General features: G+C 42.0%; 1 protein-coding gene across 2 annotated transcripts in view; it reads left to right on the top strand.

Moving 5' to 3' along the window:
• Gk5 (glycerol kinase 5) overlaps nucleotides 1-10,180 on the top strand; it is a 73,137-nt gene extending 62,957 nt beyond the window's left edge. For both annotated transcript variants that reach the window (XM_076917848.1, XM_034484112.2), the window contains exons 14-16: nucleotides 694-753; nucleotides 1,872-2,005; nucleotides 4,125-10,180. In XM_076917848.1, coding sequence (XP_076773963.1) covers nucleotides 694-753; nucleotides 1,872-2,005; nucleotides 4,125-4,273 — 343 coding nt within the window. In that variant the 3' untranslated portion in view covers nucleotides 4,274-10,180. The remainder of the gene's footprint in view (nucleotides 1-693; nucleotides 754-1,871; nucleotides 2,006-4,124) is intronic.
• The last annotated feature ends 8,473 nt before the right edge of the window (nucleotides 10,181-18,653 follow it).

Raw genomic sequence — 18,653 nt, forward strand, 5'->3', positions numbered from 1 at the left:
AAGCAACGTTATGAACTCAGTTCTTCCCTTTCACTGTTATGAGGCTTCTAGAGACCCAACTAAGGTCTCTAGGCTTGGTGTCGAGCATAATTAACTCGCTGAGCCACCTTGCCAACCCTCTTAATTTTAATTAAGCACATGCCTTCAATGTAATGGGCATGTACATGTTTAAAATTTTTATTTTATTTAAAAATCTAAATTTTATTTTATGTTCATCATGTCTTGCCTGTATCTATGACATACATTCCTGGTGCCTACAAGAGACAGAAGAGGGTGTTGGATCCCCTGGAACCAGACTTAGATTATTCTGAGTCTCTGTTTGGGTGCTGAGAACTGAACCTAGGTCTCTTGGAAGAGGAGCAAGTGCTCTTAAACACTGAGCCATCTCTCCAATATAATATTTGGAGACTGGAAAGCTAGCTCAGTGTTTAGGAGCAGTGGTTGCATTGTAGAGGATCCAGGTTCAGTTCCCAGCACCCACATGGCAACTGGCAACCATCTCTAACTCTGCTTTTGTAGTTGAGCTTAGATTAGGCGATGTTCGCTTGGCCAGTATTTCTTTAATAGCCTCTTTTGCATCTTTTGTCAAGTCAAGTAAATATAAATAGTTCTTATTTTTTTTTTTAAACACCAGACTGAAATACAGAGTTATAACTAGAATATGCTCTCAGTCATTGTCTTGTCTTTGACTAGGAACAAACAGTTATATGACATGCTGCAGAGAGAAATCCAGATTCCAGTCACCAATATCCGGTATGTAAGCCTCGTTCCTAACAGGTCCAGCTGGGAGCTGCAGGTAAATCAGCCTTAGAGGTTAGGTCAGTGATTGAACGTTTCCCCGGGTTTGAACCCTATAACCACGGAACAGTCAAGCTAGAAAGTAAAAGAAGAGGAGAGTGATGCTTATTTTCATCTTTTCCATGACTTCCAAAGCATAAGCATAAGCCTAGCTCTTTGGTAATACAATTGTTGGTCGTAGCAATTTGGAGAGGAAAGTGCTAGTTTTCGATTTGTGAGACTAAAGCACAATGTGAAACTTCAGGGCCTCTAGTCAAATGTGTTTTCTATATAGAAATCATTAACGTCACGTTGTGTGTGGAAGCATCAGACTGTTGGATCTTCTGTATCTAGATGGGCTCTTCTGTTGGCTGTAGTTCATCTTGTCATAATCTCGAGCTAGTGACAAATCAAATGAGAGACACCAAGACCTGAATGAAGAGTAGGATTTGTCTGGGAGAAGGGGAGTCGGTGTCTTCTGTTGGCTACCCACTGCCGAGCCTACCAGACTCCAACAGTGAGCTTAAAGCCATGGCCCTAGTTAAACTCAGTGGGTTACAAAACAAGACGACGAATAGACACAAACATGAGAAAAAAAATTGTAGGGAAGGGTGGATAGACAGAAATTATGGGGAGGTGAGAGATGGGGAGGGGTGGAAGTAGTTAATATGAGTTATGTAGATGTGTGAAATTTTCAAAGAATAAACTAAATTAAGAATAAAAAGAAAAGTGTTTGAAGATTACTCAGTAAGATCCTTTAAACCAGCCCTGGTGCCTGTTTGCAGCACTTGGGAGGCAGGGGCTGGAGGACTGGAACCTCTTCAACTATCCAGGCCAGCCTAGGCTTCATGAGATCTTTCTGGGTTTGTTTCTGTTGTAAAAATCTTGTCATAACTTCAGCGTCAAGTGATATCATTTTGGAAGTAAAAATAAAAGCATAGTCAGGTTGAGGTGGCAGCTCAGTGGTTCAGGCCTGCTTAGCACCCCCCAAAGCTCTGGTTCAACTTCCAGCACTGTCCCCCGAAAAGTTAGCTTTATAAAGTCCAGTTTATAGTGGTCTAATAGTAACTCACCTTGCATCCTGCTTCCCACAGGGCAGATGGAGGCGTCTGTAACAATGCTTTCATCATGCAGATGACTTCAGACCTGATTAATGCGAAGATAGACAGACCCTCCCACTTCGACATGTCCTGCTTGGGTGCAGCCTCTCTGGCTGGCCTTGCTGTTGGTATGTGTCTGTGGACTTTATAAAAAGGAGCACGTTCTTGTAAGCTCATCTCCAGTCACAAATCGACAGAGAGCTTCTGGAAAGCTTGTGTCTTCATAGGTGTTCCTACGTAGACTTCCAGCCCACCAGTCACCCTCTGAGCTCTGGTATAAGCCTAACTGACCCATCCTTTCTTTACAAGAAGAACTGTGAAGTAAGGGCAGTTCAGTGTCTCAGTCTCTTCAGCTACTTCAGTCTCTTGCAAGGGATGGTCTGGGATGAACTCTCTCAGTACAATATTAGAAGAACTTGAGACTTGAGACACCACTTGAGGTAGTGTTCAGAGAGTCCATTGAGGAATAGAAACCTGCAGTCACCCCTTGGAATGGATGCCACGAGGATAAGTGAGAATGTAGAGCCAGGACAGGCTGAGGACCGAGAGTGAAAAATGACAAAAAAACAAACAAAAACAAAATAAAAACAAACAAACAAACAAAAAAACCCGTTAGTGGTGAGAGGAAATTCTAGCCAACTCAGCCCAGTAGGGTTCTCACTGAATACAGACCAGGGTTATGGGATAGCCCTTGGGGGTGAACCTGGAGGCCTGGAAGTGGAGGCATAGTTAAGAGATCAGATGCATCCAGGTGTAGACTTTGATGGGGGTTTGCCACTAGACCTGTCTTTTTTTTTTATCAGCCATTTAGAAAATTGCTGGTCTGTGATGGCACACACCTTTAATCCCAGCACTTGGGAGGCAGAAGCAGGTGGATCTCTGAGTTTGAGGCCGTCTACAGAGTGCCTTCCAGGACAGGGCTATGCAGAGAAACCTTTTCTTGAAAAACTAAAAGGAAAAAAAAAAGAGAGAAAGAAATCAGCCATTCTTCTACTTACATCAGCCGTTGAGCGCCTTCTACACGACAGTCACAGCTGGGAATGAAGAGGTGAAAGCCACAGTCCCTGGTCTCTGTGTGATCAAACAGACACAAATGGTGCTCAGATCGGTGATAAACCTTCAAAGACCGATGGTGTGAAGCCACGAGGGAGAGTTCCAGAAGAGGCAGCAGTGACCTAAGCATCTAACAGAGCAGACTGGGGAGAGAGAAATGGGTGGATCCAGGGAGGAAGAGGCTTTTCACATGCCTGCTCGCAGGCACACACAAACACACACACACACACACACACACACACACACACACACACACACATACATGCACACACACAAACACACACACACACACACGTGTCATCTAAAGTGTCTTGCTGTTGGTTAGAGAAAATATAATTTGTAAAAAGTATTTGAGGTTGACCTGGCTCTGGGGAGAGGTAGGGCATTGATATAGGTAAATTTCTTGAGTTTGAGGCCAGCCTGATCGACAGAGTAAGTTCTAGGACAGCCAGGGCTACACGGAGAAACCCTGTTTCGAAAAACCAAACCAACCAACCAAATAAATAGGTATTTATTAAGAATTAAAATTTGTCTTTCCAGAAAAACAGTATATGCTAGATTTTATTTTGGATTTGAATTTAAATAACTTGTACGAAATACTATTTGAAAAAGAACTTTTTAGTGATCCCATGTCACAAAATGAAGTTGAAAGAGGGTTGGAGATTGTGTGTGTGTGTGTGTGTGTGTGTGTGTGTGTGTGTGTGTGTGTATCAAAGGCAGAACACTTGCCTGTTGTATGTGAAGCTCTCTGTTCAACCCCAATATGAACAAAAAGTATTATAATTCCATTCAAAAATAAAACTAAGAGTTAAAAAGAAAAAAAAAAAAAAACCTTTTTGTTTTGTTTTGAGACTGGGTTTCTCTAGTAGCCATGACTGTTCTGGAACTCCACTATAGACCAGGCTGGCCTTGAACTCTCAGAGATCCACCTGCCTGTGCCTCCTGAATGCTGAGATTAAAAGTGTGTGCCCCCACCACTCAGTGCAAGGTCTTTTTTAAAATCCTGGTGTATCTATTCCTGAGGGTATTTATTTGGTCATGTATATGCTTCTAAAGTGACAAGTGTTCCTGACTGCATTTTAACATACTAATTGTTCTCCTTGGCACAACACTCATACACTGATGACTATATTTCACAAACCCGTTATTTGCCTTAGATTTTGAGAGCGTATTTTTTTTTTTTTTCATCTGTAGGATTTTGGGCAGACAAGGAAGAGCTACAGAAGCTGAGGCAAAGTGAGATGGTTTTCCAGCCTCAGAAGAAGTGGCAGGAGTATCAGGTGGCTATGGAGAACTGGGTGAAAGCCGTGAAGCGCTCTATGAATTGGTATAACACAAAGTAACCCCAGGAGCCAAGAGAACCTGCAGGCTGGGCGACGGGGTGTACCAATGGGAGACGCGCAGGGATCACCATACCCTGGCCAAGAAGAGATCACCCACACCAGGGCCGAGAGGAAAAGCGTGGAAACGAGCCTCACAGGCTGAGAGAAGAAGCCTGGCTCTTTTAAAAGAAGAACTCACACACACACAAAATACTTATTTTTAAAATCCAAATCTTAGTGAAACTTTTAGGCAGCAAAACCTCAAAATTGTGTCTTTTTTCTTCTAGTGATTTCCAAAGGACATTGTCCACTCCACTCCCAACTGCATTTTGATAGTTGTGAGTCCATTTTTTTTTCTTTTATACAGGGTCAATGGCACATACGTCACAGTCATTTACCCTAACGGTTCCAGGTCAGGCACCATTATATTTTGTTAAAAATGATGAAATGTTTTCTTAAATTTAAAATCAAGAGGGCTATTTGAAATCCATATAGCTAAAAAGGAGGGGTAATTGAGAAAGCGTTTTATGTATAAAGCCATAATTGTTAAGTGTCATATCCTTATATGACCTCCTTAGTCAGTGCTATCCTTTGTCATGTGTAAAGACGCTGCCTTAATTCTTCCTTGCACAACCAAACTCTGGGCTGTTTCATTGTTTTCGTTGAGGTATAGTGTCACCATATAGTCCAGGCTGGCTTGAATCTTGAGATTCTCCTGCCTCATCTCTCAGACTCTGGGATTGTAGGCATGCACCATCATGCCTAGGTGGGAACTCAGCATACCCTGGGGAACATACCTTAGTTACTGGACTGAAAATGGCTAGGCATGGTGGCGAATACGGGGACTTTCGAGGCTGAGGCCGGGGAGCATGAGCTTGGAGCCTATCCAGACAATGTCGGGAATTCCAGGCAATCTGGGTGATACAGTGAGACCCTGTCTTTGGAAATACCTTGTCTGCTTGAGAGATCTTGCTGTCAGTCCCATGACGGTTTCCAACTCTTGAGCCCCTACTTTAGTCTCCAGAGTTGTGTGCAACATTCTATTTTTATAAAGTGCAAGCAGTTAATGTAAATCTTTCTTTCTGGTTCTTTATCTTTCTTGACTTGTTGAAATGCTTGCATAAATATCCCTTTTTAAAAAGTGCCTACTTGACAGAGTTTAATTGTTAGGTTTTTTTTGGGGGGGGGGTGTTTTTTGTGTGTTTTTTGGTTTTGTTTGTTTGTTTGTTTGTTTGTTTTTGGCAATAGAGTCTCATTATGTAATTCAGGCTAGCCTAAAACTCCAGGTCCTGTTGACTGAGTCTTCCGAGGAACCAGGACTGTAGGAGTTTACTCTGCCATCAGTTTACTTTGGAGCACCCTAGCTTATCGGTAACTTAATACTTGCCTTCCTGGGTTACTTGATGTGGCTTTTGGTGTTTGTCTTGCACACCTCTGAGAGATAGCAGAGGCTGGTGGCTAAGGTGATGGAATGTGTGCCTGGTGCTGATGGCTGTAAACCAGTCAGCCACTGAGGGGCAGTTCGGAAACTTTGTGGCTGGAAGCAGGTTGAGGAGTTGGTAGAAAGAAGCCTCAGTCTGGGTATAAAACTGCCCTGGGGCAGTTGACAGTGCCCCAGCCTCTTTTACTCTGTTGCCCCTCCCTCTGTGAGGATTTGGATTTTCTTGAGTGTGCATGATTGCTCCCATTTCGGTCAATATCACATAAAAGTGCTACTGTTCTAGAACTATCTACTAATAATTATGTCACTAGAGGATCAGCTGTTGGAGGGAATGTTGCTGCGTCTGTCACATGTCCGTTTGGGAGTCAGTTATTCTAGAATGAACAGGTACATTGTGTTTCCTGCAAATTATTTTCTTGGGCTTCCAATGTCCTCAATTGTTTTTTTTTGTTTGTTTGTTTGTTTTGTTTTTTGTTTTTTTTTTTTAAGTTTCTTAATGGAAACAATGTAGCAAACATGTAGCTTCATTAATTCCATTAACCTCTGGAGACAGCCAACAAGGTGTCTCCGCAGGTAAAAGCCCTTGGTCATACAGGCTTGCCAACCTGAGTTCAGTCCCCAGAAGGAACATGTGTACAGGTAGAGGAAGAAAACTGACTCCAGAGTTTTCTTATGACTTCCACATGTACATGGTGCTGTGCACACATCCTCCATAATAATACAAAGTCTGAAAGGTTTGGAAATATTCTTCTCAAGGGCATATTTGTTTACTGCAGCAAATCAGATCTTAGGTAAAGAATCTCTTTCTCTTCTACAACATTTGTATACAGCTTTGTGGTCAGTGCAAGTTTTCCCATCAGTCACGTGAAAGCTGCTTTCTGTGAATGTTTTTATAGGTTCTGCTGATAGGTATGGTTTCTAGGAAGTAATTCTGTCCTTTTATATCAGGAGAGACTAAACTGATGGTTAACTTCTAAAGGTCTGTTTGCTATTCCTTCCCTACACTCTTCCTGACTAACCGCTACGGAGTGCAGGATAAATGCCCTTCAGATACTATGAAACACAACTAATGTCTCATCTGAATTGAAACATCATCGACTTTTTTTTTTTTCTTCTGTGGCTCTGGAAGCTAATCTTTTGCTTTTTTGGCATTTCTGATTATATTTTGATGACAGGGCTTAGTGGCTCTTTTAATAGTTAAGTAAAATCAGAAATATTATGTCATTTGCTTTTGAGGTTTTAGGAACAGTTGTTAATCAAAAACAGTTGAAGAGCATTGTCCCTTTATCTGCCTTTTGAAAATAATTTTTTAATATGCTAATATTTCTTAGCATGTTTTCTTGTCCCATTATAGGCCTTCCAGGCATTTTAAGATATCTCCAGCAAACTCAATCAGGACAGTGTTCCTGTACAGACTGTCTTAAAGTGGTACTAACTGCATTATCTATGACTTACTGGTCTTCAGATCTATTGTATTCATCAGTGGTATGGTTTCTCAGTGTCAGCATTGATCTTTGTTTTATTTTATTTCGGGTTTTTTTTTTTTTTTGGTGGGGTTTTTTTTTTTTTTTTTTTTTTGGTGTTTTTTTTCTTTTTCTTTTTTTTTGAGACAGGGTTTCTCTGTGTAGTTCTGACTGTCCTGGAACTCACTCTGTAGACCAGGCTGGCCTCGAACTCAGAAATCCGCCTGCCTCTGCCTCCCAAGTGCTGGGATTAAAGGCGTGAGCCAGCACTACCCGGCCTTTCGTTTTGTTTTTGTGACAGGGTCTCAATGTGTAGCCCTGGCTGTCCTGGAACTATATAGACCGGGTTGTCTCCACACTCAAAGAACTCTGCCTGCCTCTGCCTCCTGCATTTTGGGGTTAAAGGCATGTGCCACCATACCTTGTAACATTGATATTTTGAACTGGGTCTGACTTTGCTTTGGGATGCTGTGCTGGACACAGTGGGATGTTTGGCAGTGTCCCTGACTTCCACTGTCCAGCATTCCCTTGGGTTTTATGGCCCCAAATGCCTGCCAGCATTGGCCATCCTGGGAGGCAAAAATCATTGCCATTTGAGAGCCACTGCCGGCAGGCTGTTAGAATAACAATGAGGATTTGGTGAATAGAGTTACATTTCCAATGTTCTATGCATTGTTTTCTCCTAGGAAATGAATTCTTAACAATGAAAAAGTAGGTAGTATCCTAAAGTGCGGCTTCCATTTTGGTCAGTAATGAAGAAAAAGTGTTGGTTGGTTGTGTCCCTCACCCATCACTCCGAAGAATGGATCAAACCTACAGCCTTGAGCCTGATAGTCAACTATTCTACTACTGAGCTACATCCCAGCCTATAAGTCTCTTCTGGTACTTAGGTACCTCAGCTCTACTCCTGTGTGTTCACAATTAGTGGACATTTGGCCTCATGATATGACAGCTATATTCTGTAGATCACTGGTTCCTACCCCTGTTCTTCTGAGACAGGGTCTTACTCTGTAGCCCAGTTTGGGCTGGAACTCATGGCAGTGTTCCTGCCTCAACCTCCTGGGTGCTGAGATTACAGGCATGAACCACCAAGCCTACCTTTGCTTCAGTTTTATCTCTGAACAAGACTGTCCCAAACCTTCACTAGATTTGATGCTTCTTGAAGCTAAAGCCATGTTTGCTCCCCACAGAACTTAACACTGTGCCTTCCTGTCTGTGGATGGATTTTTACATCACATGTATCTTTACATTTATTGGTAGTAGCTTATAGTTGTCCAAAAGGAAGATGTCTCCAGCTAGAGGCATGATGTTTATTGTAAAAAAAAAAAGTCACATGTCTGTATATTTTCAAATATATTTTTGTAGTGATATACAGCCATAGGTACACATGAGTATAGCAGCTTTCTTTTTGATGGTCTGGGAATTCACCCTAGAGTTTGGTACATGCTAAACATGTCTGGATACTTTTAACTTTTAAGGTATACTTGAAACCTTCATCCACAGATTTTATATATTAGACTGCCGCTAACTAGCCTTGTGTTTAAAGGGTGCCCAACACTCCGGTGCTATAGAAGAAACCTCAGAAGTAGCCCCTTAAATAAGCAAAACACCTATATTGGGGACCAGGTTTTTTTTTTTTTTGTTTTGTGTGTGTGGTTTTTTGTTTTGTTTTGTGTGTGTCTTTTAAGGTTGTTTGTTTGTTTGTTTGTTTTGTTGTTTTTGTTTTGTTTTGAGACAGTGTCTCAGTGTCTAGCTCTGGCTGTCCTGGAACTAAAGATCTGCCTGCCTCTGCCTCCCAAGTGCTGGTGTTGAAGGGCTCCCAAAGCCACTGTGCCAGGATTTGGGGGACTGGTTATCAATGTAAAATAGTACAGCTCGAGAGGCTGGCAAGACTTTTTCAGTCCTTTGAGGAGAAATAATTGCTATACCTCAGGGTCTTCCAACTTTGAGTCTATAGTCAACCAGAAACAGTCTGAAGAAGGCTTGAATCAACGTGAAGGATTCTGAATCTCTTTGGGAAGTTTAGATTGTGCTTTTCAAGTAAGGGTGAGACTTCAGGCATGCCCCTGAACCTTTGAGATTCTCCTGATTGGGAATCCAAAGCCTAGAAGAGACTTCAGAATTACCTAATTCTGAAGTCCTGTTAGTCTGTTCTTACAACCTCTCTGCCCTTTGTGTTTTCCCCCATATCTAGATAGCTATTGGGATTGCTTAGGACAAACTGATGCAGGAGCTCCAGTGGTCCGTAGATGATGTGGTATGGTGTTTGTGTAGTGTGCGCAGTGCCCTGGGTTTGATCCCCAGAGGTGCAAGACGGAAAGAGACGATAAAGAGCCTCTGCACAGAGTGGCTGCTCCATGTTCTGTTTCTGCCCTCCATCCGTGTGGGAGTGGTCCAGTCTCTCTCTGTTCTCTCACCAGCATTTGGTGATGTTGAATATTATTTCATGTGCTTTTTGCCATCTGCTTGCCATCATCATCTTTTAAATCTCTCTTCATGTCTTCGTCAGTTTGCCAATTGGATTGTTAACTAGATGAGCCATATCTTTTAATAAAGTTTTTAAAATATCAGACTTCAGAAGTCATTAAATAGGACTTAACAAGTCACTTAAGGCAAAGTTTTATAGCATCTTGAATATTATCTTACAATGTGCCCAGCAGAAGGGCTTTTACTACTGTGCTCATTACACAGTGCGAGGCTCATGCTGTGAAAAACAAAAACAAAAACAAGGTTTCTAAGGTGACTGACTTTACTTAAGATGTCCTGTAGTGTGTCCTGACGCATATTTTATATATGGCAATCATCATGTTTCTAACTCTGCAATGGTATGATTTGTGTAAAGGTTCAGAATGATTTTGTGGAAAATTAATTAGCAAAGATGGATAAGTGTAGATTTGAATTCTCATGTGCCAGTAATTTATGATCTTATTTCTCTGTTATTATGAATGTCAGTTTTATTAAGTAGTTATTGAGACTGTCATAAACCATTTTATAGATCTTTAATAAAATTAAAGGTGAAATCAAGCAATAGAAATGCTTATTTTAAAAAAGCAACGTTCTTTTTTGTGTGTTTGTTTTGTTGTTGGTTTTCTTCAAGACAGGATGTCTCTGTAGCTCTCACTGTCCTGGAACTTGTTCTGTAGACCAGGCTGACCTTGAACTCAAAGAGATTCGTGCCTCTGCCTCCTGAGTGCTGGGATGAAAGGCGTGCCCCACAGTCCCATGGCCTGTTTAAGATAATCTATTATTATCATTATTATAACCATAATCATTATTATTAACTTTTTATTGATTCCTTGTGAGTTTCACATCATGCACCCTAGTCTGGCTCATCTCCCCATCCCTTCATATCTATCCTTCACCAGGGCAACCTCCCCCTCATAAGACACATACAAATAACAACAGAAATCAAAGCATGAAAAAAAAAAAAAAAAAAAAAAAACCTCGTGGTGGAAGCTGTAGTGTGTCACAGTGTACCCCTCTGTCCACACATCTTCACTTGCAAATAGTCATTGCAATGAGTCTGGCCTGAGATCTCTGGCTTCTGTGACACTATGGGTATTGGATCCTCATGGAAACTCCTCCTTGTTATCCTGTTGCTGCCTAGGGTCGTGGAGATCCTGTAGCCCTGGATCAGCTGGGGTGCTTCTGCACATGTACCCACCGTTAGCAGATGATACAGATTTGGGGGTGAGCCAAATCGGAACCCTGAATCTAGGTCAAGGTAGCAGCCCAGCTGGTCAGTGTGCAGGCTCTCCTTTATCTGCACCACCAGGGTGAGCTCTCCAGTACTGCCTGGCTAGGCCACCGATGCTACCATCTGCAGGAGGCAGAGTTGGCTCTCCCTGTCTCATTCCCCTGGAACAGGCTCGCCAGCACACATGCCTGTTTAAGACATTCTTAAGTAGCCTCAATTAACCTCAAATATCCTAAGTAGCTGAGGATGACCTTGAACTCCCTATCCTGTCTCTGTCTCCCCGGGATAACAGGCATATGCCATCACAACTGGCTTTTTAAAATTATCTGGGAATGAAAGTCCGGTTCTCAGGCTTGTATGGCAAACTCTTTATGAACTGAACTATCCAGAATATTTTTTATCTGTTTTAGTTTATAGATTTAGATTCCATTTTGTTTGCTTTTTTTGTTTTTGAGACTAGGTCTCACTTTGTAGCCTAGGCTGACCTCAAACTCAGTATGAAGCCCAGGTTGGGACTGATCTTGTGGCAGGCAGGTTTGTTTCATTCTCTTAACTGTTAAGGATTACAGGCATGAGTCACCATGCATGACCTTGTAAAAAAAAAAAAAACTTTAATTTTATATACATTGGTGATCTGGCTGCATGTTTGTCTGTGTGAGTGTGTCAGGTTCCCTGGAACACAGAAGTTGCAGTTAGTTGTGAGCTGTCATGTGGGTGCTGGGAATTGAACCAGAATCCTCTGAAAGAGCAGCTAGTTCTCTTAACCACTGAGCCGTCTTTCCAGCCCTATAGTCTGAATTCTTGCACAAAGGAAATTACCAGAGAAGATGATCTAGTCTTTGTGACTGGGGATATAGGTTGTTGTAAAGCCATACTATTGTAAAAGTTTAGAAACTATTACATATGCTATTAAGAAAGATTACATAACCCAGCACTTGGGAGGCAGAGGCAGGCGGATTTCTGAGTTAGAGGCCAGCCTGGTCTACAGAGTGAGTTCCAGGACAGCCAGGGCTACACAGAGAAACCCTGTCTCGAAAAACCAAAAAAAAAAAAAAAAAAAAAAAAAGAAAGAAAGTTACATAAGTAACCGGAAGAAAGATAATTTGATATATTAGTATCATAGAATTAGTCCTACAGATTTTACAATCCCTCTGAAAATTACCATTTAAAATATTGAGGAAACTACCATGAAACAACGAACGACTGCTCTGTCAATGCTGTTATGTTAAAGCCACTTTAGTTGGCTGTATCTCTTTTGTTGCTTTGAGCTTGCATACAGAGAGACAACAGAGTAGTAGAAGATTTAGCCAGACTATTAGTCAGGTTTTCTGACCAGAATGGCATCTCTACTGTCTCTGAGCCCATTGTATCATTCTATAGTACAGTGGTTCTCGACCTTCCTAACCATGCCCGTGACCTTTTTACACAGTTCCTCATGTTGTGCTGACCCCCAACTGTCACATCATTTTCGCTGCTACTTCAGAACTGTAATTTTCCATGTCATGAATCACAGTATAAACTTCCATATTTTCTGATGGTTGCACCCCACAAGTTGAGAAGCCCTATGGGACATTTGGACAATGATAAACAGTGAGATCTTTGAGGAAAGGAAGAGAGTTTGTATTGTATTTTCTCTGTGTGTGTATTGTATTTTCTCTGTGTGTGTATTGTATTTTCTCTGTGTGTGTTCAAAGAAGGTGCCCTTGGAAGCCAGAAGAGGGCACCCCAGGTCCCCTGGAGCACTATGTGGGTGCTAGAAATACAGCTCAGGTCTTCTTCAAGAACAGCAAGCACTCCTAACCCCTAAGCTATCTTTACTATTCCACTGTAGACTATGGGTGTAACCTCATTAGCTGTTGGGTGTACCTGCTGCCTTGATTTCCCCAAAATGAGACTCTGTATCCTGGAGTTGTGAACAAAATAAACCCTTTCTCCCTATGTTGTTTCCATCCAGTGTTCTGTCAGTAACAGGAATCGAAACTACAACATGTTCCATGTAGAATCACCTTCCATCAAGACATGCATTATTGATCATGCACTTTCCTGTTTGAATATGTGTGTGTAGGCTGGGCATGGTGGGGTACACCTTTAACCCCAATATTCAGGAAACAGAGGCAGACAGATCTCTCTGAGTTTGAAGCCAGCCTGGTCAACACGACAATTTCCAGGACAGCTAGAGCTCAAAAACAAAACAACAAAAAGTGTGTGTGTGTGTGTGTGTGTGTGTGTGAGTGTGTAGATATACCTAGTATATGTGAGTTCTTAGGTTTAATCCCCAGAATCATAACACACACACACCCAGAAAATTTTAAATTGCATCTCAGATCTTAAGAATAAAATTCAATATTTTACTAAAGTTCCCTGGTGTTACATGTTTAGATTATATTTTATTTACTTATTTAAGACAGAATCTTAAATATTCAAGTCATGACTTTGAGCCCCTGATCTACCTCCCAAGTGCTGGGATTACCAGTGTGCCCCTGTGTGTAGTAAAAAGCTTCTACAGTGTTTTACGATGAGCCTGGCGCGTGTGTCTGACCCTGTTCTAGCATTTCACTCAGGTCTAATATGAATGTGGTAGAGGGTTGACATATTGGGTGACTGTAAGGATGGAGCTGGGAGCCACAAGGGGTTCACAGTCCTCAAACAGTCCCCATGAGATCAAGGCTCAGTAGCCTCCAGCAGTGACTATCTTAGTAACATCCTTGGATTGACTTTTCCTAGCCACTCCTGTTGTTTGTAGCCATGTCCCCAGATAAACCACCAGAATGGAACAATTTTTGGCAAGCTGGGCCCAGAGGTACACATCTTTAACCCCAGCACGTGGGATGTGGTGGCTGGCAGATCTTTGAGTAGAAGAAGCCTAGCTTTGACGTAAAGGAGTTCATGACAGCCATGGTTATGTTGTGAGACTTTGTCTCAAAAAAAAAAAAAAAAAAAAAAAAAAAAAAGTTGTTTTGGTAGGAGACTGAGGAGATGATTCAGTATGGTAAAGTGCTTGCTATGTAAGCATGAGACCTACTGAGTTTGGTCCCTAGTATCCCTGCGAAAAATCCTGGGTGAGGCTGTAGACAGCTATGTGTCAGGAAGAGGGCTCAGACAGGTGGTTCCCGGGGCTGTGCTGGCTCACCAGCCAGGCAGCCTAGACAAGTGGCAAGCTCCAGGTTCAGTGAGAGAGTTGTCTTAAACAAAAATAAGAGAAAAATACATCCAGTATGGCTCTCTGGCCTGCATGGGTACATGTAGAAAAACATGCCTGCTCACATGTGCACACACATGTATATACCACAGACACTAAATAAAATCCTTTTTAAAAAGATTTTTTTTGTCACAATGTTTGCAGAAGACAAACTTAGATCTCTGCACTGCTAGTTGTTAAATATTTTGCCTCTCACTCTCCGAAGATCTAAAACTCCAAAGACATTTTTACAGATGCACGAGACATGCACAAAGAAATTCAGGCATCAGAATAGGGAAAAGGGGGAAAAAACAAAACAACCCAAAAAAACAAACAAACAAGAAAAAAAACCAACAAAAAACCCCCCAAAACCCAAAATGTTTATCAGCAAGAGTATTTATACATATTTTTTATTTACTTGCTTTTGAGACAGGGACCTGTGTAAGCCCAGGCTAGACTTGAATTCTCAAGGTAGCTGAGACAGAAGAGAATGCAGAGTTCCAGGACAGCCTGGGCTACAGAGTAAGATCCTTTTTAAGCAGATAAATAAAAAGACTAGGTGAGAAATTAAGAACTTGCTTTCATGAAGAATAACTGAAATTGGTCTACTGCCCTAATTTCCAGCTTCCAGAAATGAACAGGGGAGAGGCTGTACTTTGCGTTCGAGGCTTCCATTCCACCATGCACTGTTACAGTGATTAATCTGCACATACTAGGATTATAGCTGCCTGACAACCCCCAGGTGGACATTCCCATTAATGTGTTTTTCCTCTCTTCAGTAATTGAATGGATTGGGCACAGAAGAGGGTGCTTTAAACAACAAGACAACAACAGCAACAAAATCATGTTTGGAACTTTTCTGACAGCAGATTTTCTGTATCAAAAGGTGTCAAAATGTGTGTTTCTGCTTGAAGTGGGTTTGGCTGAGTGAGGTGACAACAGCATCCCTTTCTAAGCTTGTAGAAAATGTTGAATCCAGGTCACACCTTGTAATAAAGTTTAATGAGAATTCCCCAGGTGATTCCTAGGACATTAAAGTCAGAGGAGACCAGGAAGCCACACACAACAGGAGACCTACATCACATGAAATTTCTTGACTTTAATAGGCTGCAGTTTTTGTAGCCTATTCTGAAGCCCGCATACTTACAAAAAAAGGTTGCTCTTCTTTCTTTCTTTCTTCCTTCCTTCCTTCCTTCCTTCCTTCCTTCCTTCCTTCCTTCCTTCCTTTCTTCTCTCAGTGAGGTACATGCACGGTTTTTGTTCTTTTAAAAAAAATATCAGTTTAAAACAGAGTTTCTAAACCTCTAGGGTTGTTTTTAAATTCACTCTGTACCCCAGGTTAGCCTTGAACTCACAACTCTCCAGTCTCAGTCTTCTATGTACCTAGGGTAACAGGTGTGCACTATCAGGCCTTGTTCATTATACTTTGCTTCTCTTTCTGAATATACTACTGGCTAGCTGCTGTATATTTATCAATAATGGCATTGAAAATGAATCGCTCCAACTCTGAAGGCACTTAGAGCCCAATGGGCTACAGCTCCAAGTGAATTACTGCAGCTTTAATACATGTTAGTAAGGCAGACAAAATTTCATGGGGAAAGAGCTGGTGGTGGCCAGTCAAGAGATTCCTTTTTGGAGTAAGTTAAGTTTAGCTGAGAAGATATACAATTAACTGGGCTAGCTGAGGGATTGTTGTAAGCTTGTGAGATACCACTTAACAGCTCTTGAGACATTCATGCTTGTGTTTCCGATCTGTGCACAGTGTTTGGCACACAGTAAGTGCCTAATAAGTGCTGAGTCAATAAATATCCCACCGAAGTTCAGACATCTATTCTCTGGCATTGGAGATGGTAAAGATTTAATTTCTTTTTCAAAGGAAACAGGATGCCTTAATGGGGGAATGAGAAGGGAGACAGAAAGCTCTTTGTGCACATTGCTAAATTGAAACTGTGAGTGGGAATGAAAAATTGATTTACATGAATTTTCATCCCTTGAGCAACTCAATTTATTCCGTACCAGAGAACTTTCAGTATCTGGCTTCAAACCCAAGCTGTTCTTCCTTGTTCTGAATTTTTGGCCTGCTGTGAAACCAGTGTTTACTTGTCTTCTACAGCAAACCCTCATTAGGTCATGGAAATTCACAGCTAGATCAAACCAGTGTATGGAAAATTTGAAGCCTTCTACTGTGTATTTTACTTTGGGGCCTTGGAAGATATTGTGGAATGTGTACTTTTAGGTGATCTCTTTCAAAGGCAGTGCTAAGGAGTGGCAACTGGCTTACTTATTGAACACTAACTGTGTGCACCGCGTGTCCTGTGCTAACTCTCACAAGAGCACACCAAACCATATAATAACTTCATGTTGTTCACCTTAGGGTTTGCCTTTTTTTGTTTGTTTGTTTATTTGTTTTGTTTTGTTTTGGCTTTTTGAGACATGATTCCTTAGGCAGCCCTGGCTTGCCTGGTAATCAATATGATGTAGACCAGGCTGGTCTGAACCTCAAGTACTTAATGTACCACTGTGATGGGTTCAAATTACAGTTTTCACCTTAGAAAGAGGTTAAGGGAATATGGCAAGATGGATCAGAGGGTAAAGCCATTGGTTGCCAAACCTGAAAACATTATGTTATTCCCCAAGACCCACACAGTAGAAGACAAGAACCAGTTCCTGCAAGTTGCCCTTTGATCGCTACACTTTTGCATTCACTCTGTTCTAGCATGGACATGTAGTGTTTAGTTGACAGGTAGTGAGATTCTGGGCACTCCTTTCTCCACATTAGCCCAAACACTTAATGTGTCTCCTTCTCTTGTGGCCATACAGGTTGAGATGCTTCATAATTTTTCTCTACTGAATAGAAGTAAAGCTTTATTTCTGTCATGATGGTCTTTTTTATCTTTAATACCAGGATTGATAATTTGTTTGTTTGTTTGTTTGTTTTGAGACAGGGTTTCTGTGTGTAGCCTTGGCTGTCCTGAAACCTGCTTTGTAGACCAGGCTGGCCAGAAACTCAGAGATCTGCCTACCTCTGCTTCCCAAGTGCTGGGCCTAAAGGGGTGCACCACGATTACCTAGCACGCTAAGTGTTTATTAAATAAGCTGAACACAATACTTTGTCAAAATTTCTTGTGGAAATTAAAAATAAATCCATATTCACTTGTCAGTGGAAAAGGCAGTCATTCGATTGAGGTTTTTGGATTTTAGTTACTTGGATTACCTCATGTTTGGAATTTTGGGAAAATTTTACCCATAACAATTGTGCAGAAATAGTCTCCAAATCTTCCAAAGAGGAAGCCAAGGTGTTTGCTCTCTTGCCTCTCTCACCTCTTTATGTATTTATTTTGTCTGTCTGTCTTTGTTTCTACCTATGTACATCGTCATTTTTTTGAGAAAAGATCTCATTGTCATCCGTCTATCCATCCATCCATCCATCCATCCATCCATCCATCCATCTATTGTTTTTGAGAAAGGGTCTCTTGTAGACCCAGTTGGTCTAAACGCCTGACTCTGCCTCCCAGAAGCACGTGCTGACGACACACTGGACTGATATTTACATCAATAGCCCCCTCTTAGAGTTGTTTTCCCTTATCACACGACTGATGTTTTTTATGTTTTCAGTATTTTGAGGAGCATCTTTCCCATCTTATTAGAACATAAAGTCAATAATGCCAAGAGTTTTTGTCTCTTTTGTACACATGCCGCTAGAATCACTGCCGCTGGTCCCCTGCCACCTAGAGGACGGCCAGTCAGTCTGAACCCTGAGTGTCTAAGCTCACCCTTCCCCCTCCACCACTTGAGCCCCTCACCTCATCTCCACCCACCACCTCGTTTCTCTCAGCTCTGGAGTGTGTCTCTCTTAAGAAGACCAGAACTGGGGTCCTTACATCTGGGCCACCACCCCAGGAACACCTGGAAGGCAGATGGATAACAATGACCCTGAGGCCACACGTGGACCACTGAGGAGGTGGTTATGCTTCAACAGTATTTGGCTTATAGAGCGATGAAGAAATTAAAATGAAAAGGATAAAAGTATCATTTTAAAGTCGGATTCTCTTATCTTACTTCCAAACTTCCACAGTTACTATGGCTCATACAGGATCCATGCACTTGAAAGAGGAAAACACCTTTTTTTTTTTTTTTGGAGGGGCAGGGGCAGGGTCTAAGTGTCTAGCCCGGCTGGCTCAGAACTCACTATGTTGACTAGGTTGGCCTCAGCCTCAGAGATTTGCTAGTGTCTGCGTCCCGAGTGCTGGGATTAAAGACATGAGCCACTAAGCCAACCTGAATTACTTAATAAGTGACCGGGTATTTGAGAGTGTGTGCCTCCAACTTTTTCCTCTTCAACTTCGATGTCATTGAGGGCATCTGGCCTTAATTTATAGCTACACTTTTCCAGGAATTGAAGCGTGACCATCTTCTCGGTGGTCCACGTGTGGCCTCAGGGTCACTGTTATCCATCTGCCTTCCGGGTGTTCGGATCCTAGTTCCGGTTTTCCTAAGGGAGACGGGATGGAAAAAGAGAACCACACTCCAGAGCTGAGAGAAGCGAGGTGGTGGGTGGAGATGAGGTGAGGGGCTCAAGCGGTGGAGGGGGAAGGGCGAGCTTAGACACTCAGGGTTCAGGC

This window comes from Arvicanthis niloticus, chromosome 21 (genome assembly GCF_011762505.2).
Source record: "Arvicanthis niloticus isolate mArvNil1 chromosome 21, mArvNil1.pat.X, whole genome shotgun sequence".
NCBI classification, from domain to species: domain Eukaryota; kingdom Metazoa; phylum Chordata; class Mammalia; order Rodentia; family Muridae; genus Arvicanthis; species Arvicanthis niloticus.